The sequence below is a fragment of the Manihot esculenta genome, chromosome 15, assembly GCF_001659605.2.
Source record: "Manihot esculenta cultivar AM560-2 chromosome 15, M.esculenta_v8, whole genome shotgun sequence".
NCBI classification, from domain to species: domain Eukaryota; kingdom Viridiplantae; phylum Streptophyta; class Magnoliopsida; order Malpighiales; family Euphorbiaceae; genus Manihot; species Manihot esculenta.
Window position 1 is genome coordinate 7,727,815 of NC_035175.2, and position 25,926 is coordinate 7,753,740.

The 25,926-nt window shown below is 35.9% G+C and overlaps 3 protein-coding genes and 1 pseudogene across 6 annotated transcripts; all 4 read right to left on the reverse strand.

The window, feature by feature from the left end:
• Nucleotides 1-787: 787 nt before the first annotated feature.
• Nucleotides 788-4,317, reverse strand: LOC110602162 (trifunctional UDP-glucose 4,6-dehydratase/UDP-4-keto-6-deoxy-D-glucose 3,5-epimerase/UDP-4-keto-L-rhamnose-reductase RHM1). Of its 2 annotated transcripts, XM_043951455.1 has the most exons (4): nt 4,163-4,259; nt 3,487-3,547; nt 1,736-3,320; nt 788-1,644 (listed from the first exon to the last, which is right to left on the reverse strand). In XM_043951455.1, exons 3-4 carry the CDS (start codon nt 3,305-3,307, stop codon nt 1,201-1,203), a joined length of 2,016 nt encoding a protein of 671 aa, XP_043807390.1. In that variant the 5' UTR covers nt 3,308-3,320; nt 3,487-3,547; nt 4,163-4,259; the 3' UTR covers nt 788-1,200. The 2 variants fall into 2 exon arrangements, with proteins under 2 accessions (XP_043807390.1, XP_021595297.1); XM_021739605.2 differs by lacking the exon at nt 3,487-3,547 and having other exon boundaries at nt 4,163-4,317.
• A 1,003-nt stretch (nt 4,318-5,320) lies between these two features.
• On the reverse strand, nt 5,321-6,399 carry LOC110601333. Of its 2 annotated transcripts, none has more exons than XM_021738429.2 (2): nt 5,807-6,399; nt 5,321-5,630 (listed from the first exon to the last, which is right to left on the reverse strand). In XM_021738429.2, the coding sequence occupies exons 1-2, from the start codon at nt 6,329-6,331 to the stop codon at nt 5,583-5,585; spliced, it is 573 nt and encodes a 190-aa protein (XP_021594121.1). In that variant the 5' UTR covers nt 6,332-6,399; the 3' UTR covers nt 5,321-5,582. The 2 variants fall into 2 exon arrangements, with proteins under 2 accessions (XP_021594121.1, XP_043807061.1); XM_043951126.1 differs by having other exon boundaries at nt 5,784-6,399.
• A 140-nt stretch (nt 6,400-6,539) lies between these two features.
• LOC110602288 lies at nt 6,540-11,931 on the reverse strand (annotated as a pseudogene).
• A 127-nt stretch (nt 11,932-12,058) lies between these two features.
• LOC110602287 (galacturonokinase) lies at nt 12,059-25,396 on the reverse strand. 2 transcript variants are annotated; one of them, XM_043951124.1, is made up of 14 exons: nt 25,082-25,396; nt 24,797-24,910; nt 24,345-24,416; nt 22,050-22,093; nt 16,347-16,497; nt 15,962-16,027; nt 15,712-15,791; nt 15,202-15,301; nt 14,202-14,353; nt 13,836-13,876; nt 13,701-13,729; nt 13,255-13,324; nt 13,058-13,147; nt 12,059-12,656 (listed from the first exon to the last, which is right to left on the reverse strand). In XM_043951124.1, the coding sequence occupies exons 2-14, from the start codon at nt 24,899-24,901 to the stop codon at nt 12,412-12,414; spliced, it is 1,245 nt and encodes a 414-aa protein (XP_043807059.1). In that variant the 5' UTR covers nt 24,902-24,910; nt 25,082-25,396; the 3' UTR covers nt 12,059-12,411. The 2 variants fall into 2 exon arrangements, with proteins under 2 accessions (XP_043807059.1, XP_021595465.1); XM_021739773.2 differs by having other exon boundaries at nt 25,134-25,393.
• Nucleotides 25,397-25,926: the final 530 nt, after the last annotated feature.

Genomic DNA, 25,926 nt, shown 5'->3' on the forward strand with positions numbered 1-25,926 from the left:
TGAAGGAACAATGGCTTACAACTTTATCAACATATAATAATTATTGAATGTTTATTCATTGGTGCGGTAAAAATAACCCACCTCAACTCTCAAGTTTATATGAAAGAACAATCAACACGTGATTCATCATAAACTATACTAAGTTTAGTAAATAATATCCTTGAAAAAAATAAGTACATAAATTTTCCCCTTTTTTTTTACCATTAAATTGCCATCTAATAGTTTATAAATAATAAGACAAAACTAACATCATTAAAAATTTTACAAATATTACGAAAAAATGAAATAAGTGAGAAAATGTGAAGTGCAATTTCACATATTTTAGGCAAGTATACATTTTCATTGACCAATAGTTTTCTTTTTTTTAAAAAAAAAAAATATCATGACGAGGAAAAACAATAATGAAACCAACATATGGGCGTGGGCCGGTTCAATTGTGCATATGGGGATTTGGGTTTCTGGATCCTTGGTGAGCTGGGTTTTGGTTGTTATTTGTTGGTGGGTTGTCTTTGTCGAATTGTCTCTTGGAATGTGACGTTCCTTTAAATTCTCTTTGTAGTTAGCTATTTGGCCATGTTATATGCAATTTATTTGCGTTGTTCAAAAAAAAAAAAAAAGCCAACATATTTAATAAAGAGTACGAAATTTTATTTTTCATGTATATACACCAGCTACGGTAAAGGGATGGATGATTATGGTTGCTGGCCTGGCTGAGCAGTAGAGGGATAGAATTTTGAAGTCTTACCGATTAACACCATAAATGGAGAAAATATATACAGCAAAATAATAATCAGAAGAAAATTTGTATTTTAAAATTTCTCGTGAATAAAAATTTTACCAAGCACAAACTTGGAATTCAATAACAATCCTCTCATGTTTCTTTCAATCCAACGGCCAACAAGACAGTTAAGCCAAGTAACAAAGAATTTAAGCAATAAACCACAATATCTAATAAATTGTAGGACTCTAACACCCGCATGACTATTGCACATATCAAGGACCTACTCAAAGGAACACTAGGATGAGACTAAAATACAACCCAGGTAAAGAAACCACAGAAGCATAATGCCTAATACTTCACTTTCTAGCGTTGGTAGAAACAATGAGAAAACCTCACAGTGAATGACTAGTAGAATTGAAACACTAGCAATACTGGAGGCACTTGTAATGGAACATAGGGTCAATTAATACTGCTTTAGTTCATACTTTCTTATTTGGTACAAAAACGTACTTGAGCAAAGACTCCTTGATTGACAGCAACTCAGGGAACTCCTTTTTCAACTTGGAAGCATCCATCTCGTTGTTGCTTCGTGGTGCCACTATCACCTTAGATTGCTCCTCGAGTGTGAAGTTAACCCATGTGAAGTTGGGGTTCACGTGACTCTTGTACATCTCCAAAATCTCATTATGGCTCACCACACCAGGGTTTGTGAAGTTCCATATACCCCTCAAGTTCCGCTTTGCCATCTCAATTGAAATGGGTAGGAGTTCATCCAAGACAGTCATGCTGTTTGGAATATTGACCACTTTGTTATATCGAGAAATCTTATAAATGAAGTTGCGTGGGTTGTTTAGATCTGATGATATTGGCATTCTAAGTCTGAGGGTGCATACGTTGTCATATTCCTTCAGGAGCTCCTCCACCTGGTGGAAATTTTCAAAGAAACACATCAATGGTCAATATCGCTACAGATGAAAATGAATGTGTAGCAAGAGATTCTGAAAAGAAAATTACCATTGCCTTGGTCTTTGAGTAAAAAGAACCAATGAAATTGGGTTTCTCTTCCTCAGTAAACCCAATGCCGGAATGCTCTGGATGAGTAGAATCATACTCAAATATGCAGCCAGTAGCATAATTCACCATTAGAATGTTATGTTCTCTGCAAACATCTGCTAATGTTAAAGTTCCAGCCACATTGGTGCGAATTGTTTCTGTCTTGTGAGATTCACACCAATCAACATTAGGTCTACCAGTAATCCCAGCAGCATTGAGAACATGGGTTGGTCTAACATTCTGAATATCTGACAGTACAGATGACCTATCTTCCAAGCGGGCCCTTCCATATTCATAGGCAATCCCTTGTTTCTCGCACAACTTCCCAAGTAGACCCCCAATCCACCCGGTCCTGCCATAGATCAAGAACTTAAGAGAGGATTTTCGAGGGGAGCCACTGGTGCTGGTTCTAGAAACAGGGATAACCATTCGGGTCTGATTAGAATTATTTGAAGCATAAGGTGCAGATTTGTTTTCTTCAGATCCATCAAAGTGTCTCCCACCAGGCATCATCAGCATTCTTGGATGAGGAAGCAAGGCCCCAGTTACATCACCCCACCAATCAGGATTTTGAATGTACCACTCCATAGTCTTCTTCAAGCCCTCCTCCCAAATAGTGCGTTCTGACCATCCTAAGATCTTCAGCTTCTGATCATCAAGAAAGTACCTCTGGTCATTGAATGGCCTGTTCTCTACAAACTTGATGCTTGTCTCAGGGTCCATTGAAAAAAGTTTGCATATGTCCTTAGCCACATCTATCACTCTTCTTTCCTTCTTTGTCCCAATATTGTAAACGTGACCCACCTCTCCCTTGTGAAGAATGACTTCAAAAGCCTCAGCAACATCCTCACAATATAAATAACTCCTCACGTTAGAACCATCCCCATGGATTGGAAGAGGCTTCCCTTGCATAGCCAAGAGGATAAACTTTGGAATTAATTTCTCAGGAAACTGATTGGGACCATAAACATTGTTTCCACGGGTTGTTATAACTGGTAACCCATATGATCTCCCATACGCCATAACAAGCATTTCTGCACCAGCTTTTGTTGCAGAGTATGGATTTGTTGGGAGGAGTTGAGAAGCTTCATGGTTTCCTACAACAGCATCCTCATCTGTCTCCCCATAAACTTCATCTGTGCTTACGTGGATGAATCTCTTAATCTGGCCAGTGACTTTGCAGGCTTCTAAAAGTACATGGGTACCATATATGTTATTCTTGGTAAACTCAAAGCTGTTACCAAAGGAGTTGTCCACATGTGTCTGAGCAGCAAAGTGCATAATTGTGTCAATGGATTCAGTGATGAGAAGAAAGTTGACGAGATCAGCACTGCCAATGTCACCTTTGACAAACTTAAAGTTGGCGGATGATTTAGAAGGGAGGAGGTTTTTGAGGTTTGAACAATAATCAAGCTTGTCAAGGACAACAATTTTGTAATCAGGGTAGTTACGGATGAGCCGATTGCAAACATGGGACGCGATAAAGCCAGCAGCCCCAGTAATGAGGATGTTCTTTGGCTTATATGTAGCCATGCCAAAATAATTTCTACAAAGAAAACAACAGAGGAACTATATCTCAGTACTGATTGCATCCATCTAAAATAAGTGTCTATATATATAAAAACGCAGTAAACAAGAGAAATGAGGGTCCACAATTCCCAATATCAAGCAAATAAATAATAGGCAAGTGGCACAGCTGTCATTCTACATACCAGAGGAAATAAGAAAATAAATAATAGGCCGGACTGAGGACAAGAGAGAAGCTTGTGCACCCTGATTAATAAAATAACTATGAAAACCTCATTTTTTAAAAAAAGAAGTTTCAGCAACAGAGGAAGAGAAGAAAAGAGACAATCCAACTGAATCAAACATTTAATGTAATGTTCAGAGCTTATCATTCCTTGGGAAAAAGGAAAAAGAAAACGCATGAAGAAATTTAAAAAGTTAAAATTTCAACATTGACTCCTCATTTGCAGGCTACTCAAAATCTAAATAAATTGCAGCAGAACAATGATCAGCACAGATGTACATTACCAGTGAAGCACAATACATCAAGATCCCATCCCAAATGATTAGATCCAATACAAAACACATCACAGATCCAACAAAAAGAGTGAAAAAAATTTTCAAAATCCATTAGAAGGGAAGTATCACGAATGTGATTCGCAATAACATTCCCAGTTCTAGCTTCTTAAAAAAATAGATACAAGTAAAATTAAGCAAGAAATGTGAATTAATCAAAGCTAAATACCAGAACACAACAAAAAATACTTCACATTAAGCAACAGATCTAAAGATAAACAACAAATAATGAGTTGGATCATAAACTAACAACAAAAAATTAAAACTGCATCAGATCACGACAAAGAGAAAGAAGAATTGACTCACAAATCCAATTCAGGTCAAGGTGAAGCAAGCCCAGAGAGGGAATGCAAATTCTGGAGAGAGAGACTGAGACAATGAAAGAGAGAAGAAATCAGAGAGAAATTGGAAGAGTAAGAAGAGAAATGAGAGAGAGAGAAGGTAGGAAGTGAATATATAGTGCATGCGCGCAAGGATTTTTTAGATAAATTTCAAGTACTGAAAAGACTAAAATACCCTGGACGTGAAGGTTAACTTACGGGTGCGACTGGTAGCCGTAGGTTCATGGCGTGGTGGTTAAGGGGATGGTGGTAGGTTTGATGAACGGAGCATATCAAAAGTTAATGAATCAGTGATGAGGCTGGTGAGCCGCATAAATGCACTGAAAGCAAATCACTTCGCGTTTTTTTTTTTTTTTTTTTTTTTTTTTAAATTTCTTTAAGCCTCCTTTTCGAGCGAAGAATTTTGTAATTTCAATTTAATTAATTTTTTTATAATTTTTATTTAAAATTTTTTAACTTAAAAATAAAATTATGAATAATTTTATAATAATTTATTTAAATTATTTTTTTATAAAAATTAATCATGTCTATTTCTAATAAATTTGATTTTTTTCCCTTAATATTGAGTTGTTGAGTATTATTCTTCTTTAATAAAATATTATGTCTTACCGGATTCTTTAATCATTAAAAATACAGCGTGAATTTTTCGTCTTCTTTATTGAAGACTTCGTATCTCCAATCATGTAATTTTTTTCTTATTCGCGAAAATGATAAGTTTTAAAAAGGATAGTATTATAAAATTTTTTTTTAGTCATTTAAAATAAAAATACGTTAATTATTACCAAAAAAATATTTTACTTTTCATATTAATTTGAAATGATTTTTTTTTTAATTTTTCGCATTTATATTATTTTTTTATTGAGAAAATTATAATTTTTTATTTTATATTATTTAGGAATGAAGCAACTAATTTTTCTATACAAAATATTTTGTTTACAAAATTAAGATTTGTATTTATACGATGTCCTATAAAGATGGAAATTATTTCCCGATTAGCATAGTATTTTTGAATTTCATATCATATTAATTTAGGGAATTCATAATTATTGGAGCAATTTTGTTAAAATTATATGAAGAATAAGAAATCAATGGATGTACTCAATCAGAAAAACAGGCATAAAGTGGGAAAATAGTTGGTGCCTGGATACAGATTCACACAAATTCAACGTGGCCACCTCACCAGCTTTTATTGCGAATATTTCATAATAAACAAAAATCAATTCAAGCAAATATTGCGTTGGCCTCTTCCAATAAAACCCTAATAATTTCGCCATTCAATAATAATAATAATAATCCTTTTTTTACACGGTCTTGCATTTTCTATGCTTCGTATTTACATTGGGGTACTTGTTTCAGAACGAGATTGGAAAAACTACCCTTGAAAGTTACAGCAGATCCCTTAGTGTCGTTCTCAAAGCAGCTGCCGGTTTTTCCTACACGAATAAAAAAATATGTTAGCATAGAAAAAAAGTTAATAATATACTTTGGCAATTTTTTTTATCCGATTAATTAATAACCTAGTAAGGAGTGACGGTTTGTAAGTTATAAAATAAACACAAAAAATTCGGATCCTCTCAAGCGCAGATCTGTTTATCGTAGTCTCACTCACCTGGTCGATATTTTCCTCGTGCGATGATGCGAGAGAGTGATCGAGTAGCCTTCCTCTTTCATCGTAGAGAATAAGTCCACTGAACCTCGGGAACTCGCATTTCTCCCCCATAAGTATTGGCCTCTGCCACACTGGTGACACCGAGTTAAGGCTTTGCCAACCCACACTGGACCTCGACGACGACTCATACTCTCCAAGCCCAAGAAGTGGCTGCGGCGGTGACCTCTCTCCCAATGTCTCCTCCTCCCACCTTTTTGCTTCGCTCCACCTCATCGACTCCATCAAAACCCTCCTTATTCTGGCCCAGTTATTAGAGCAACGCTGATGAGTATCAGACCATGTAATGGACATGGAGGCATCGGAAGCTGCAGAGTCTCGGTTCGCCGTTGGCTTTCTTTGGGCCTTTCTTTTTAGCATGGTTGCAGCGCATAGTCCGATGACAGCAAAGGCAGTGCATGCAAATAGGAGGAGTGCTTCTTGGGTTGTTACGTTCCATTTGTCCTCTAAATTCCACAGTGCTTCCATGGCTGCAAGTTTCTATGTCAGTGAAAGGGGGAATCTGCTACATGGTGATATATGCATGGCATATGGAATCACGTGGGATCCACCGCCGCGGGCTGGGCTTGAGGGCTCCATGTGGAGCTGCTCTGCCATGGGCTTTCTTCTAGTCTTGTGATGTAGCCGTTGTATCTCACCGATTGACGCTTATAATAAAGACATCTCACGAGGGATATGAAGTTGCCATAAAATGGCTCAACAATGAATAGATAACTCATATTTGTATATCGTCTGTGGACCAGTGTTCGAGTTAAAAAGGAAACAATTAGCAATGTGCTTTCAGTTGAAGTAACCACGTCCTCTGTATGCTCCAGCAAAACCTTCTAATGATCCAGCATTTTAACAAAAACAGCTCAACACCAGAACATACGCGCTTAGCTTCCTTTTGTTTTTTCCTTTTCTTTTCTTTTCTTTTTTTTTTTTTTTCGATCACCATGATGCTTGCTAAAAAATTTATATTCAAACAAAAACTATCTATCTTTGCTCTGTTCTCTACTCCGTTATACCAGGACCCGAGTTTTCCACATCAACGTCTCCCATCCCCTCGTCTTTTTCACTGTCCTCATCACCACTGACCTCTTCGTTGTCATTTCGTAGCTTAGCCATGTGCTCGGCAAGCAATTTATCATCTCGTTCACTCACCTAAAAAATGCACCAAGTCAGATTAGGATGGCAGCGGGTAGGGTACCCGCGAAATTGGCATTACCCAAATATCCGAACCCGATTATATATACAATTTTCAAATCCGTCCCAAATCTGTTTAGTATTTTAATTTAAAAACCCGTAACAGTACCCGAATCCGACCGAACCCTATTTCTATAATTCAATTCAATGACAAAATTTAAAGATTTAAATATTATAATCCAAATAAGAAACCTAAATTAGAAAATTTAAATATACTTAAACAAAATAAATATATTATAAATTCATCATAACACAACCATTAATCAATTATTTATCCAACATAAAATTTTGAACAAATGAAATGTTCAAAAAGTTCATTAAACTACATTGATTGAACATAAAATATACTCAATAGCCATTTCAATCTTCAATATCAAATTGTGCTTGAAAAGTTTCAAAAAAACAAATACAGAATTTGCTCAAATATAAAACTAAAATAATTACTTCAGTTCACCTAGTTAATTACAAATATTTGCTCAAATATAGATTGTAAATCAAGTCTGAGAACTTGCAATAATTTTCACAAACACAACCCAGCAGCTTTCAAAAAAAAAAAAAAAATACAGAACTTGCTCAAATACAGAACTAAAATAATTATTCCAGTTCACCTAGTTAATTCCAAATATTTGCTCAAATATAGATTGTAAATCAAGTCTGAGAAATTGCAATAATTTTCACAAACACAACCCAACAGCTTTTCAAAAAAACAAATACAGAACTTGCTCAAACATAGAACTAAAATAATTACTCCAGTTCATCTAGTTAATTCCAAATATTTGCTCAAACATAGATTGTAAATCAAATATGAGAACTTGCAATAATTTTCACAAACACAACACAGCAGTAGAAACATTGGAGAAATGCTCAATGACAAGAACAAGGTGGATTAGAGAGGGTACTTAGGATTTATAATCTCTTCACTACATCAAATATCATTCTGGTAAATTAACACATTTTTCTTAAAAAGGCATGGGATCTGATAGTATTAACATATTATAACAGCAACTAAAAAGATCTTGATTATCAGATTAATCAGTGACTAAATAGCACATAATCAAATTAATAATCAGAAAATCAGATTAATAGTCCATAAATTCTAAAAATATTTAATAGCAACTAAAAATTCTTTAACAACATGCACATAAAAGATATTGATTGTCAAAAAATTTGATTGCAAACCTGAAGAGAGTTCCAGCCAAAGGAGATGTTGCCGACGCCGATTGGGGAGAGGCAAGAGTTGTCTCCGGCAGTCGTCAATGAAGTGGGGGAGAGAAGCATCAGTTGAAAAGAGTAGATGTCGCCACACTGGAGAGAGAGAAGGAGATATGGCTGACTGGGTGAGAGAAGATTTATCGTCGACTGGCGAGAGAAAGGAGACGTCGCAGGTGCCGACTGGACTGCCGGTACTCGTCAGTGAAGTGGGGGAGAGAGGCCTTGACTGGAAAGTGGGAGATGTCGCTGAGTGGAGAGAGAAAAGGAGATATGGCTGACTGGGGAGATAGATGATTTATCGTCGCTAGGGAGAGGAAGGAGACGTCGCCGGTGCCGACTGGGCTGCCGGCAGTCGTCAGTGAAGTGGGGAGAGGCGTCGATTGGGGAAGCGGGGGAGAGAGGCGCCGACAGAAAGAGGGAAGGACTTGAGTAAATGAGAAAAGAAATTAGGGATTAGGGTTAGTTTTGTTAGGATAGTTAATCGGGTTCGGGTAGCGGGTATCCTATCACCTAATCCCGAACCCGAGACGGATAAAATTTTTCAAAGCCGAATCCGCCCAAATCCGTTTTGTAAATACCCAAATCCGTCCTAATAGGATTTGGGCGGATCGGGTACCCGTAAAAACCCGCCCGACTGCCATCCCTAAGTCAGATGCGTACCTAATGGGGGGGGAAAAAGCAAAATCATCAGGCATTTAAACAAACAGATGACACTCACTGCTCTTGCTGGCTCCTTCACAAGAAGCTTCCCCTTGTGCTGCTCTATTGCTTCAGCACAAGCAGCAATTGCCTTGTTAAGAACTGATATGCCTTGCTCCTGCATAGACAATAGAAACCACTACACTTCATTAGAAATATTGCCAAAAGGCATAAAATATCCCATAGCCAAACATGGATAGCTGAAAGCTTCAGTACTTCAAATTTGGTAGAGTACAAGCATTACATGGAATGAATTAACGCTACACATGCACAAATTTACTTTAACTAAGCAACAATTCTCTCATAACCTAGGCAGATTTCAACAGAGCAGGATCAAAATGAAATAATATGTGGTGATTACACAAGACATGCCAAGTACATGCAACATAACCAGCACTTCAAAATAAACAAAGCATGCTATGCATAAATAAAACAAACTACTGCTAGTTTGACTGTGTGTCTCAGAGGAGATCATAATATCACTTCAAAGCATTTGTTCGCACTCAACTCTTAAGGCAAAGGAAGTAATGAATGCTGATCACGAATTGTCAGGCAATAATACAGTTTCCCCATTCTAACATGTGTTAGAAAAGGATTACATAATTTCACTGCATCTCTGCCTATGTTAGATAATTGAATTAAATAGTTAACCACCTTAATGAAACTTGGATAGGCTATAAGAAACAAGAGCACAGCAGCGGCCAACATAATAAAACCTCAATGCGGTGCGAGTACAAAATTCTATGTTTCTAGAGGCAAAATCTAACCGTGTCTAGAGTTTGCGTTGTAAGGACATAAAGTGGAGGAGCAACCAGTTTAACTTTTACAGGGCAGTCTTTATTGCCTGCAGCCTCAGCTTTCCTCATTGCGTCCTGTGAAATAAATAAATAAAACTTGTAAGACATAATAGGGGTTTACAATTTAAGAATATATATACAACTAAACATTAAAATTCATGCCAATTGAATGAAAACCGGCTAACAGAAAAGGAGAAAAGAGGAAGAATGTGACCTTAATGTGAAGAACACCATCAAATTGAAAACATTTAATTTCATATCAGCCCGAATCTTAAGAGGTTGAGGGGTCATTCTTCTCCTAATATTCTTCACCAAAGCTTCTTTGACTTCCTCTGTCACAGCAGGCACTGTCTTTGTTAACTATACAGCAAAATAAAGCCTCAGTGATCAAAATAATATGAGTTAAAAAATAAAAGGTCTTAGAGAACAAAGCTTACCTCCTGTCCATCAGGGCCAATTTCTTTGACTTCACGTGTGAGAGAACTCAAAATTGAATCAGGATCAGTCACAATGATTTTGAAAGTCCTGCACGCCAATCGCTTTTAAGTCCCCAAGAACAATTTAAGAAGATTAACCAAATCTCAAAAAATAATAATAATAAAAAGCAGTATAAATATTCACCTCAAAGGCATGGCCATGTTTCCTGTACAAAGGCCAGCATATATGGGTGTACAATTCCTGTAATAAATAACTAGGTCGGTTAAACATAAAACAATTGAAAAATTCCAACACTTGATCAGGAGAAAATACAATGCGACACATATGCAATGGACTCATTCTCCAAATGTTGTTTACATACATACACAAACAAAAAAACCTGTATTTTCTTCTTCTTCTTCTTCTTTTTTTCATTTTTTCCCCTGCACTACAACATAAATAGCAATTACCCTGTGTAGCAGTAGCTCAAATTGTTAACAAGTTTTTTTTAACTTTAAGCTGTGCTATTTCACACTATGGTCAAAATTACTCAAACTCATAATGCGCACAGCCATGAGCCACATATCCCATTTCTTAAGCAAAATATAATTAATTCACAGAGCAAAAGTTGTGAAAGTATAAGCAACATTCAGTAAATAGATGCTGTGTTAGTATAGCAAGAATGACGAGGAGCAGAAGTTCACTTGAAGTATATCTAAAAGCAATCTGATAATAATGTCCATAATGTGAAAATCCATCTACCAATATTCTTCACATTCATATCAGTTACATGGTAGCAATTGTAATACATGCTATCAGATGGCTGCAATACATCAGCACAGCTGTGAAGAAGTCGCTCCCAGAGAGAGATGCATACAAGCTTATTGGTAAAACTATACCAAACATCAAACCATTGAGTTCAAAAAGCTCTAAAACAATAGCTCCTACAATTTGTGTCGGACTTAACAATCAACAATGCCATATAATTCATCAACCTTCTAGAAACCATCAAAAGTTCCAGCATTAATTTCCCACTATTGCAGACCAAGCGTGGTCAACATTCTACTCAATTTAAAAAAAAAAAAGGAAACGAGCATCAGAATTCTCAGAAAAAGAAAGCGACAGAGAGAGAGAGAGAGAGAGAGATGTACCTCTAAATCAATGTACAAAGTCTCAGCGACATGCCGCATAATAGAGTGAACGAGCTTGCTCTTGTTATACCTCTCCTCACAGGCTTGAATATCCTCCTCACTAACCCTCCTCTTGCTCAAGTCGATATAGCCTTTCTCTTTATCGACACTGAGCACCATGACGGGCTCGATACGGCCAACCTTGATCAAGCTGCTGACACTACGAATCCGACGGCGTGAGAGCTCAGACAACAAAATCATGCCCTCGATGTTATTGTACTCAAGCAGCGAAACATAGGCGCCCATGTCGGCAATGTTCTTCACCTGAATCATGACCGCTATGTCGACCTCCGGGTACTTGGCTTCGAACATCCGGCACTCGAGGTTTGGCGCGTTCGATCCCATGCTATAGGATCTAGGTGAGAAATTTTGATTAGGGTTTTAAGCAGACAGAGCAGAGCTGACAGCTGAAGTTGACACTACATAAGTAAGACTGTAAGATGGAAAGTGGAGAAGATTTGGAATAAACTGATGTTAAAAATACATCAACTGCCATCCTCTTTTCTTAACCTGCTTGATATTTCATAGAAGTAGAGATGTCCAGTATCTTGTGCACTTAGAATGATTTTTTTTTTCTTTTGAGTTAAGGGTAAGAGGATTGGAAGTTAAATCCAGAACCCCTTTGGTTTAACTTTGATACAGATTTGAATATATACAATTTGATTGACCTTGCAAATGAATTCTATGTTTAACAATTACAAAACCAAGAATTAATTTATTAATTAATGGAAATGTATTCCACATTGATTTGATGAACACAGTAATTATTGCATAAGGTTTGTAGTAATCCCATTCCAAGCCCAGAATTCTTCTCTTCTGGTAGAAGAAGGGGAGAGAGCAAAAGCTAACAAGGAAAACTAGGCTAAAACAAATTCTTGGTAATGCAAATGCAACCCCATACAGATCATGAGCCCACCAAATCAGGGACAAATTCTTGACATTCCCAGAATTCTTGATAGGTTACAATCAATTTGCAATGGCAACAAACAAATAAGAGGATCAAAGAATTGAAGTGATAATAAATGGCAGAGTAGTATAATCAGTTTGATCAGATTACACGAGCACAGCCATCTCCTTCACATATTGTTACTGCCGAGTTTGGGTTGAGTTGAGTAGCCAGTTCAGGTTGAGCCTTGAGATACTCTTCCCTAACAAAAGAAGCAGCCTCTTCTGCAAAATCAGCATCTACAAATGCAACACAACACCCTCTAAATCCAGCACCGCTAAACCGTGCCCCAAATACGCCAGGAGCCGTTAGAAGAATCTCATACAGTTGTTTCAGTGGCTCGCAGCCTAAACAATCACCGTAGCATGAATAGTAATACATCAGTCACAGTCCAATGGCAATTACAAGTATTTAAAAATAAATAAATAAGACAAGAATCCCAATTCTGAAACAACTCTAGTTAAGGTATTAAAACAAGATCCCAGCAACTGGTTCTTAATTTTCCAGGTTGTGTAACTAGTAGATCTTCCCTTTTGGTTTACCTCTGGAAACCAGATGAAAGCAATTCCAGCATAAACAGACAGCCCTAACATGATCTTAACAGTGCCAGAACAGGGTATAAAATTTCTACACAGCTTATAAATATATATATACATATATATACATACACACACAGCCCTTTGGAGAGAGGATGTGGACGGGTTGGGGGATGGACAGCAAATAAAACCAAAAGTTATTTGTTTTATACCGCATTCATAGTTCTGAATAGAACTTAAACCAGAGGCTGAAATGAGCTTTCCAAATTCTTGTAAGTCGCCTGAAGCCCAAGCTTCAAGTCCTGAAATAATTATTGCATTAATCAAGCTGTGAGCTGTTAAATATATAAAAAGGAAGATATAATAAGCGTGCCAAAGAATTTATGTAGGTATCACAATAGAGTAATGCCTTTGATAACCCGGTTGTTCTCGGAGAAATAATGTTCTGCTCGTTTGGCTAGAATGGGTTCCAACTTGCTCTGCGAATGCAAGGAGTAATGAAATAAAATGTAAATTACTTGACCAATTTAATTTCACAGCTTGGTTCTTAGCTTTATATGAAACAATTGCAATGATGTAAAGCAAGATAAATGAATTAGAAGAAATACAACAAAACACTTGAATTGGGAGGAAAAAAAAAAAACCAATTAAGAAAAACAAAGCAGAAAACTCCAACCTATTCAACAAAGATTTGACAAGAAAACCTGTTCTATAGTATCATGCAGATTGCAGAACGGCAGTTGCCATGAATTATTTATCATGAACTAAATAAGAACAATATATATTTTTTTCTCAACAAATAACATGTCAAGTTTATATAGATGATAAAAACCAAAGGAAGAGGTATTCAATTACCTTGTACATTTCATATGCCTCTGGCTCAACTGATTGACACACAGAGGGGGACAAAAAGGAGGATGAATCAAAGTTATGATGCAAGTAAATATACACTAATAAAATTGAAGTAGAGAAAAAAGTTCAGATACTAGCCATTGCATAGGTAAGGCTCCAAGTTGTCATTTCCAGAAGCTCTGACACATCAAAAAAATATTCACTGTTGATTAGAAGTTGCATATTTATTGCATGAAATATTTAACTCTATAAGTTAAAAAAATGAAAATTCTGGTACTTGTGTTCTATCAAATTAAGATAATGTAGTGAAAAAAAAAAGAGTGGACTTCATAGCCAAAGTGATATTATATGTATGAGCAATCATGGTGTATTCTATTTGATTATGCTACCATTGTCTATAAGAAAGGAACAAAGAATATTTTAAAGAAATCATGACCGGTAACAAAAGACAAGAGTCAAAAATCTATCGGCCATTTAATTCTTATCAAGGGAGAAGAATCATACTTCAGTAAAAATCTTGCAGCTTGTTGGCACTCTGCAACCCGACAATTGTACCCAGGGTTGTTGGTCAAAGCATCCCTAAGGCCTGAGAATGCCACTAATATTTTGTAAAATTTCTGCAACTTCAGCGGACGTATAAGCTTGTGCTCTTTAGTCTACAAAAGCCAAACTAGAATGATGAGACATAGTACAAGAACACCACCTAATTTTTCATAAAAAGACCATCTTCCAGTGTATTTTCAACAAATGAATTACCTACAATGAAGAAATCATATTAAAATGCAATTATATGACAGCAAACAAGTTGTATTATATAATCATTTGTACTGGGAAAAGAGAAACAAAGAGCTTCTACCCTAATATATACCTTGATCCTTCCCTTTTCAAAATCAAATACTTCCAGTCCTTTATTTGCTAAATAAGTAAAGCCACAGCTTAGTTTTGGTTCCAAAAAAAAAAAAAAATCACGGGCTGGCATTTATTTAGCAAGAGGAAAAATGGAACATCTGTATTGCTGGTTTATTTACATTTTTCATGGTAACAACTCCAGCATTGCAAAATACATATGCCCCATAATCCCGTGGCAGATATGCTTGGAATAGAATCACATTTCAAGAAAGTAGAAAAGTCATTATCTCACTTGAGAATTTATGCATCCTTTTGTTCCTCACAAAACGACTAGCATCAAACTTTTATAGAACCAAAGTGCTCAAGGAGTTTTGTAAACCAACCCTTTATTTTGCAGCATAAAACCACGGTGTATAAAAAATGAAATAAAATAATAACAACCAAGGTTTATAAAAGAATTACACTTCAATATGCTAATTAGTATTTCATTCAGCTTAAAACAATACTTGATTAGAAAATATAGGCAGTGTGCAGCCATGAAATTATGTGATAATCTATAGCAAAGCAATCAGACAAAGCGAGCCAATAAAAAATAAAATTGAACGGAAGGGCATGCCTTAACAACTAGTTATAGTCACAAGCATCCAACCAATACCTTACAGTCCATGCATGTTAGGCAACCATGTCTCGAAAGCAATATTGCTGATTGATCTAATATGCCATTTTTCAGGCCAAAATATTCATTTTCAATCACCCTGCATGTTCAGAATGCAAGTACTTAGAAATTCTTCATTTTTTTAAATGCAAGGAACAATAAGAAAGATGCCAATAAAATATTTTAGCCAAGCACCTAGGTGGCATGAATTAGGTAGCAACAATTCTTAACAAAAACTTGTAGCCAAGGTTCTCTGTACATTGTCGCTGTCAAACTATTCCTGTTAACTATAGGTCTTTCTCTCTATTTTTGGCAATCTCATCAAAGAAAATCTTCATCTATCTACCAACAGAAAGAAGACAGGACTATGGTGGTTTTTCACGCTGGCTGTTTGGATTCAAATTTCTTTTTTTGAGGTGGATTCAAAGTTCCAAAGAAAGAAAAGGCTTATAAATTAGTCCCCAATATAATAGCAAATAAAAACTAGCATCATGTAAATGAAATACTCACCGGTCATATTCAATATTTTCAGTAGGAGGTATAGTTAAGTTATTTGCACTTTCCAAAGCCAACAGATAAGCAACTCCAACCTGTCACATGTAACAGTAATGGATTAGTGTTGTACATAAAATCATCAATAAAAGTATGTTACTTTTTCCATTTAAGGCTTTGTAAAATTCCATAAGTGACCAATGCATAAAAAAATAGACCAATTGTTCTAAGAAGTGTTCTTTTATTAGTAGACAACAAGCACACTTACAGCAGCAGAAGAACTGAGGCCTGAACTGTCAAAACCTTCAGAACCATTAATGTAACCTATGATGCCCTGTAATGAATCCAATTGCATTTGTAAATTAATTACATGATATTAAAACAGATTCAATTAAACCATCCAAGGTACTCATCTAGTTTCAGCATTAAATGTATCTCAAGTTGTCAAAGATTAATATTAATTACTTGTATGCAAATATAGGCCCATAAATAAAACATAATTATTCATAAAGACAAACATTAAAAGACGAGGCTTATTCTTGCATTCATTTCTTCCAATAGGATGTAACGGATCTCTATAAACCATCCAAAAGAGGAATTACTCCTACTTGACATCAATGGGAATTTTGTAGAAGACAAACAAATGTCCTAACCTGAGTTATAGAGATCCCCCTGCTCTGCAGTGCATATACAGCTCCTCTGGCAAAATTTCCCCAGTTACTATCTTCTTGTAATTTTCGAGAATCGCATGCATGGTTCTCACCATTTTTTCTAATGGGTCTTGGGTATTGAACTTCATCAATGCTGTAACACCAATGAAGTGGTACTCATTCAATTCAATAGGCATCTCATAAAGTGAAACCTGATGCATATTACATGCATATATTAAATTACAATCCAGCTTGGTGACTATCTTTTAAACAAAAAACTTAAGGGTTAGTAACCAGATTAATCCAAAGTTTGTCAAATTCTCAATTATGGTTTTATTTGTGCCCACATTAATAGTTATACTATTTATGCCAGTCATATCATATGCTATCTGAAGTTAGGCACACATTAGCACACTTATGAGTTTCATTATGATACATCCAAAGTAACTGATGTAGATAGAGGTTCAAATAGAAGAAGAGGTAGAATTGTAATGCATGACTTCATCATATATTTGGTACAAACATTACTAGGAGAGCATTGTAAAGTATAGGTTTGTAGAAATATAATATTTGTTGTTGTATTTCACAATAGAGATTACAACTTATTTATACATGAGAGACGGTATCTAAACAGGAAGAAAAATCAAGTCTATGATTATACAATCCCTAAGATTAAGCAACCGACTCATCTATCAATATTTACTTCCTATATTAACATATTTATTTTCTATAACTTATGTTAAATTTGGGCCAGGCCTAACTCACCCCAAAAGCTAACTCAGGGGGAAGAGTGCCTATGACCCATACAAGGGGCACGTTACCCCTTTCCACAACCGATGTGTGATTCAACACACCCCCTCACGCCCAGAATTTTTTACTGGTGCGTGGCACATTTATGGGGTGCCCAACATCGGATGGGGAGGCTCTGATACCATGTTAAATTTGGGTCAGGCCTAACTCACCCCAAAAGCTAGCTCAAGGGGGAGGAGTGCCTATGGCCCATACAAGGGGCACGTTACCCCTTTCCACAACCGATGTGGGATTCAACAACTTATAACACTCCCCCTCAAGTTGGATCATAAATATTAATCATGCCCAACTTGTTACATATATAATCAACTCGAGTCCCATTTAGAGTTTTAGTGAAAATATCTCCTAATTGTTCTCCAGTTCGGATATGTCCTATTGATATTATATTTTATTGGACCTTTTCACGAACAAAATGACAATTAATCTCGATGTGTTTAGTCCTCTCGTGAAATACTGGATTGGAGGCAATGTGGATAGCTGCTTGATTATCACACCACAACTTAGCAGGCACCAAATTTGTGAACCCAACTTCTTCCAACAGTTGACGTACCCACAAGATTTCACAAACAGCTTGTATCATGGCTCGATATTCAGATTCAGCACTAGAACGGGAGACCACATTTTGCTTCTTACTTTTCCATGAGACCAAGTTACCTCCCACAAAAACACAATACCCAGTAGTTGACCTCCTATCAACTTTCGAGCCTGCCCAATCAGCATCAGAAAAGCATTCAATATTTGAGTGTCCATTGTTACCATAGAATAGACCTCGCCCTGGGGCCCCTTTAAGGTAACAAAGAATCTGTCCCAAAGCATCCCACTGGGCAACAGTAGGAGAAAACATAAACTGACTTACCACTCACTGAATATACAATATCAAGACGAGTCACCGTCAAATAATTTAGCTTGCCAACTAATCTTCTATACCTTCCAGGATCTGCAAATGGCTCACTGTCTTCTGTGGTAAGTTGAAGGTTAGGGGTCATTGGGCCACTACAAGGCTTAGCACTCAATTTTTCTGTTTCTGCCAACAAATCAAGAACATATTTTCTTTGAGATAAGAAGATGCCTTTCTTACACCGCATGACTTCGATTCCCAATAAATATTTCAAGGAACTCAAATCCTTTGTATGAAATTGTATTTTAAGAAATTCTTTTAGGGATGTGATGCCGGCAATGTCACTTCCTGTAATAATGATATCATCCACATATACTACAAGCATAATTACTCCACTATCAGAATTTCTATAAAACACTGAGTGATCACACTTACTCATCTTCATTCCAAACTGTTGTTGGACCACCTCACTAAACCTGCCAAACCATGCCCGAGGACTCTGTTTCAAGCCATAAAGGGATTTTCGAAGTCTACAAACCTTACTTGACTCCCCCCTGAGCAACAAAACCAGGTGGTTGCTCAATATAAACCTCCTCCTGAAGATCACCATGAAGAAAAACATTTTTAATATCTAGTTGATGCAAAGGCCAATCATGAGTAGCCGCCAAGGAAATAAACAATCGGACAGATGCGAGCTTGGCAACTGGGGAGAATGTATCAGAATAGTCAACTCCATAAGTTTGTGCATAACCTTTGGCCACTAAACAGGCCTTGAGGCGAGCAATAGATCCATCAGGGTTTACTTTCACTGCAAAACACCCATTTGCACCCAATAGCCCGCTTTCATGGGGGTAAGGACATCAAGTCCCAAGTGTCATTAGTGTCAAGGGCCATCATTTTCTCTTCCATTGCAGCATGCCAACCAGGATGGGACAAAGCCTCAATAACAGTTTTGGGAATTGAAATAGAATCTAAAGCAGTGACAAAACAATGAGAAGAGGAGGATAATTGATCATAAGAGACACAAGATGAAATAGGATAAGTGCAAGTACGTTTACCTTTGCGAAGAGCAATGAGCAAATCCAAATCAGACAGTGAAGAATCAGTGGGAGCAGGATCGGTCGACGAAGAAGCGGGTAGCGGAACGGAGTCAGAGTCCTCTAAGCGTCTGGAATACACATGAAAGATGGGAGGGCGACCTGGCACATGAGGGAAAGGTGTAGGAGTAGTCTGAGGAGACAGAGAGCGAACAGTGTATAACAAGAGGTCATCTTCCTCCTCCTGGGTGTTATAAACAAATGATGGCGGAAAAAAAGGAGTGGACTCAAAGAATGTTACATCCGCAGACACAAGATACCGATTTAGATCAGGAGAAAAACAACGATACCCTTTCTGACGTCGAGAGTAGCCAAGGAAGACACATTTGAGTGATTTGGGATCCAATTTAGTAACCTGTGGACGAACATCACGAACAAAACAAGTACAACCAAAGATACGTGGCTCAATAAGAAACAAAGATTTAGTGGAAAACAAAATGTTATAAGGGATATCACCATGAAGAATGGAGGAAGGCATGCAATTGATCAAAAAACAAGCAGTGGATACAGCATCAGCCTAAAAACATTTAGGTACCTTCATTTGGAATAAGAGGGCTCTGGCTACTTCAAGAAGATGTCGATTTTTTCTTTCAGCAACTCAATTTTGTGAAGGAGTGGCAACACAAGAGGACTAATGAAGAATCCCTTTTTGTAACAAATAAGATTGAAATTCCCCAGAGAGATACTCTTTAGCATTATCACTTTGCAATATACGGATGGAAGTATTGAATTGGGTTTGGATTTCAGCATAAAATGCACAAAAAATAGAAAATAATTATGAACGACTCTTCAATAAAAATAACCAAGTAGTACGAGAGAAATCATCAACAAAAGTAACAAAATACTTAAAGCCAGACTTAGACACAACAGGACAAGGACCCCAAACATCTGAATGGACTAACTCAAAAGGGGACGAAGCCCGTTTATTGACTCGAAACAGTGTAGGTAAACGATGATGTTTGGCAAATTGACAAGACTCACAATCTAGAACAGACAAAGAAAGAAACCGTGGATATAACTTCTTCAAAGCCGAGGGAGAAGGATGCCCCAAACAACAATGAACATCAAAAGGTGTTAAACGCGTGGAGCATACCAGAGATCGAGGAGATCGAGATAGTTGCTGATCCAAGATGTAAAGACCCTCTGACTCACTCCCTCTACCAATAATCTGCTTCGTCAAAAGATTCTGAAAAACACAGTGATCAGGAAAGAATGAGACACAACAATTCAATGCATGAGTGAATTTACTCACGGAAAGCAAATTAAACGCGAACTTAGGGAGACATAACACAAAGGATACAGAAAGAGAAGGGGTTAAGTTGACATGACCAGAACCCATGACATAAGATTTAGTGCCAAAAGCAAGAGTAACATAAGAAGGCGATGTATGAGACTCAAGATTGGACAAAAGGTTAGAATTACCTGACATATGATCGGTAGCACCAGAATCAATAACCCATTTGGAGGATGAAGACACAAGACATGCAATAGAATTACCTGACTCGGCAATTGCAGTGATAAAGGAGGAATTAGAGGATTTTAAAGATGCCTGGTATTGGATGAATTGTGCATACTCATATGCAGATATCAAAATTCCCTGATCGGAAGATCCATTCAATTTGTGTTCCGTGATTTTAGTCATCATAGGAATCACATCAGTTACGGTGGTGGTTTTAACTTCAGCCATAAGGACAACCAACCCAAAACGATAGCAACAAAAGAAACACAGAATCAGAAAACAGTACCTGACGTGAACAGTACCTGTGAACAGTACCGATGAATAGTGCCGTGAACAGTACTAATGAACAGTACCCCCCAAATATGAATAGTACCTAAAACACCTCCACCCAACACCCGAACGGCAAACAAACCTCAGATCTGACAAGGGAATGGTGTGGCGTCTCCGGCGATGGTGAGATCCAAATGTTACCCTTTATGGGTAATCCAAATGAACAGAGCCCTAAGTCTCTAAAAAAAATTTTAAAACTTGACGAGATAAAAAATTAAATCTCTACGAGAATGGCTCTGGTACCATGTAGAAATATAATATTTATTATTGTATTTCACAATAGAAATTACAACCTATTTATACATGAGAGACGGTATCTAAACAGGAAGGAAAATCAAGCCTATGATTATACAATCCCTAAGATTAAGCAACTGACTCATCTATCAATATTTACTTCCTATATTAACATATTTACTTTCTATAACTTATAACTTCTCTATTTTTCTGCAAGAGAACCAGGACAAAAATCTCTTCTTCTCTATAGTTTTCTACTTTGGCATTTAAGCCCCCAGTGTTTTATATCATAACAAACATCACCATTTGTTATTCTTATAGATTATAGATTACAGAATAAGGCCATATAAGGAACCATGATGCTTTTGATTCCAAAAGATGTATTTATCTAGCAATTTGGTATTATGGTTAATTAATATTATAGATAATATAATGTCAAATTTTAAATTAATAGAACTATAGCTATCCAATTTAAGGGTTGTTTGTCTTCTTAGTTCTGCTAAATTAAGATTATGATGTGTGATTAGAAATAGTTGACTAGGCTTTTAATTTCTGATAAGCATTTGCTTAGTTGATGGTCTATGAATGTCGGTCTACGAATGTCAAAAATTTCGAATATGGCTATATAATGAACCTTTTAATCATGGAAGCAAAACATCTTATAGTAATAATAAATAAGAAAATTAAGATGCAAGTAGTCATGTTCTGGAAAATTAATTCTAGGCAATGAAATAATGTTAAGCTGTGCAGTTTGTTTCACTCCCACATTGAAATTATTGTCTCAAGGACAATATATTCAACTTGATAACATGTGATGCATGAGAGAGAGAGAGAGAGAGAGAAAGCACTGTTGAAATGTAAACCACAAATCTTGAAGTACTGAAAAATGTTATAAGAGCCTGGGAATTAAGAAATGATAATAAGAATGATGTTTCCACCTGATTCTAACTTCTCCATTGAATTGTCCTGAGCGCAGTATAATCTACACCAATATTTGCAAGAACTATTTAGCAAAAATTAATAATAGATAATGAAAAAGAAAAAGAAATTTCATAGACAATGAAAACAAAAGCAAGAAATTTCACATAATGCAAAATTTAATCCTCAATATGAATTTTGGGCAACAATTGGTAGGGCATAGTTGAAACAGAATATCACCAATAAAGTAATGGAATAAGAAATGGAATTGAACCACCAGTGCCTTCCTACATTTGATTGCAAAAGTGAAAAAAATAACACAACATATTCACTTCCTATAAAGAAGGGCAATAGTAAACTATGGCTAGGTTGCAGCAGCAATAACAGCAGTATCAACAGTGGCAGCATCTTTAAATAATGGTATCAGTCAGTTATCAATTTGTGATAGCAGGACTGATTAGCCTGCACCCCTTGAATTTTGGTTAAAAAATGGTAAAATGATTAAATTCATAATTTAAAATAGGCATAATGACCAAAAAAAGCCAAGCATTTTTTTGTTTCTTCAATTATATCAACATGCTCAATACAACTAAATGCTGTGCATCATTCCACCTAAAAAACCTTGAATGAGTATTAAGTCTTGAGAAGGTGATCAAAAAGCAAAATGAAATTCATGCATATCCAAGACATTGTTTTTCTTTTTAATCTTATTTCCACTCCACTCATTTAATTAGAAACTAGTCACCAATAGAAGCTCTTGCTATGTTACTCCCATGTTCTATAAATTCAACTAAAATCTGCTTTTCCCTTATGGTCTGACTTTGATTGCATCTTCTTTTACATGCAGACCTATTACATCATAGCAGATTGACAGTGCATTCACCTTCATTCACATCACTAGTGCAACAAAGTAGGTAAAGCTAAAACTTTTTCCCTGCATCCTCAAAAGCTGTTGAGATTTTTGCATGTTAGGACATAATCACCAATGCACTATACAATTTGAGAAGGAAAGCAGCAGTAGAATAGGTAAAGAAAGTCACATCTGGTCATAAAATTCCCACAAAAACATGATGATTCCAACTCTTGACCACAACATAAGCCACATGGAAGCACATGTGGCATCTTGGTCAATAGACCTGTGGTCAAAGAATACCATCAGTACGGAGGTTTTAAACATTTATCCTATGCATTAGCAACTTTTCATGTGCAATGCACATGATATATTAGATGATATAGCATATGAAAATTTATTGCAACAAAAATTAATTACATAAACATTTTTTTTGAACTTGTGAAATAAATGTCTTCTATAATGTTAGCTAAGAAAAGTACGTTTATGGACCATATATCAAAATATAAAAGAAAAATTAATTTATACTGAATAATAAGAATCAGATTTAAATCCCTAGATTCCATAAATACAGGCATACATACATATTTACACTTATATATACATATTCATTTGCATACACATAAATAAATAAACAATAAATATCCTTAGAATCGAAACTTTGAAATGTACCTACAACCATTAGGAATCACAAGTGAAATGAAGGATATCAAATGAAATTGCACTTATGAAATCTTAATGCTGAAGGAAATTAAGAGCATTTTAGTAATACAATGATATTTAGAAATTCTCCTTGGTCCTTGCACAACATTATTAATTTCTTATTGCATGCAAAATCCCATCAAAGTCTGTCCCTTTATGTATATTACACATCCTAGATTATACATGTAGATGTGGAGCATGAGGATTTTAGAACCTCTAAACCCTATGAGATTTAGAGAACTACCATCACTTCACATTTTTTTCACTATTCTGTCTTGTTGATCCAATTGGTCTTCAAACAAATTCTACATAAAGCTTCAGCAAAAAGCCCAAATCAGCCTTTGAACATTTCATCAAAGTGCAAATAAGCCAAATTTGATCTTTTTGGCCAAATCAAACCCCACACTTTGTATTTAAGTCCAAATAAGTCTGAACTTAATAAAATATGATTTTTCTAATAATAAAATATTATCCTAGTAATTTTAAATATAAAAAATTATTTATTATTCTTAATTAAAATAAAAATACAAGAAAGAAAATACTAAATGATTGATAATATTTAAAATTACAAAAAGCATATCTTATTATTAGAAAATCATATTTTATCAGGTCAGAACTTATTTGGACTTAAATACAAAGTTCGGAGTTTCATTTGGCCAAAAAGATCAAATTGGCCTTATTTGCACTTTGATGCAAAGTTCAGTGGCTAATCTTAACTTTTATCCATGAAGCTTCAGAGTTAATGAACTGAAACAACGTTTACCTTGGTATCACCAGAAGGAATAAACCCCAGAAGTACTCCTTTGTTAATTGTCATAGCTGAAACAATTCCACCCTGCAGAAATTAAAATGCATTATTGATTTTTTATGTTATAAATCTATAAGTAAAATGGTCTTGATTTGCCACTTCAATCCAAGCAGCAAATGGATTTACTCTCCACTTCACCTGCTAACTTTCCTGGAATCGTACCACAATGCTACATTTTCATTCGCTACAATCCCAAATTTCAGGGTGCATATTCCGCATTTTACAGGAACATGGAGGTGGACTAGGTGCATAAAAAGCTAGTCCCTGGTAAAGCTTGACAACATTTTCTTTAATAGAAAAAGGAAATGCAAGCTTTTTGCCTTTTTTTTTGAACTGAAATGGGAATATTCATAACTGAATAGAAGTACAAGCTTTTCCTCGCAAGACTGAATAATGAGAGAAGTTACCTGATGATCAATGTGCGCACCTAGAGGACAAATCCGATAAGGAGAGACTACAACTCGAACTTCCTCAGGACTTCTCCCAGCCATTGCAGAAACGATTTGCCTCATTCTCTTCAGCTGCCAAAAACAAAAAAGAACTGGAACATTCAGAATCCAGTACCTCCAAAATGGTTCCAACTGAAAATAGAAGCATGCTTCTATAGCGCCAATTGATACAATAAGAAAAACATAAAATTGATCAAATGAACAATAAAAAGAAACAGAGATTTGAAGCAATTTAAAACAAACCCATCAAATTTACAAGGCAATCAAAGCATGTGGGTTTTGTTACTATCATTACCTCATCTTCACAAGGCCAAGAAAGTCCTTTCTCCATTGTCCCAAATCCTCTGGCAGAACAGAAATTTTGATGGGTGTCTGTGTCTGCTACTGATTTATATAGAAGGAAAATGGAAAGGGAAAAATCAGTTAAAACGTCAAAGTTCTTCTACCTTGCATTTCTTAAGATCTAAAAATGGAATGAGCAGACACTCTGTAAACTCATTATATAGTTTCAGTCAGTGATAATTTATTTTATTTTTTAGAATACAAATGATATTCTTAGATTAGAAGTGTCGTTTTTTGCACTCAAACACATAACATTTCTTTCAAACATGTCCCTCCTTATCATGAATTTAAATCGATAAAAAAAAATTTAATTATTTAGCGTGTGAAGTTTTTTTTTTTTTTTTTTAAATATGGGTAAAGTTAAAAGAAAATAAATGCTCATAAAAACAATATTTTCCTTAATTACGTATGAAATGAGTAAAAATATCTTTTTTTATTGTAAATATATTCATTTCATATATGATCAATTTCCGAAAAACTAATGTTTGCTTGGCCTCCCTCTGTAATTATCATCAGTAGGCAATAATTGACAAGTTAATTGTAATTTAACCCAAGTTTAGAAGGCTTAAATTTATAATTAGAGTATGGCATAGCCGTTGGCGAGACTAGCGTTCAGTTGCAAAATTTCTCCTCTGCAAGCCCCACATTTCATAGATTTGCGGGCTCTTGTCGGTGACAATTTACAAATTCAAAATCAAAATTGGATAAACACTAGAATAAAATAAATGCTAAGGGCAACTCCATCG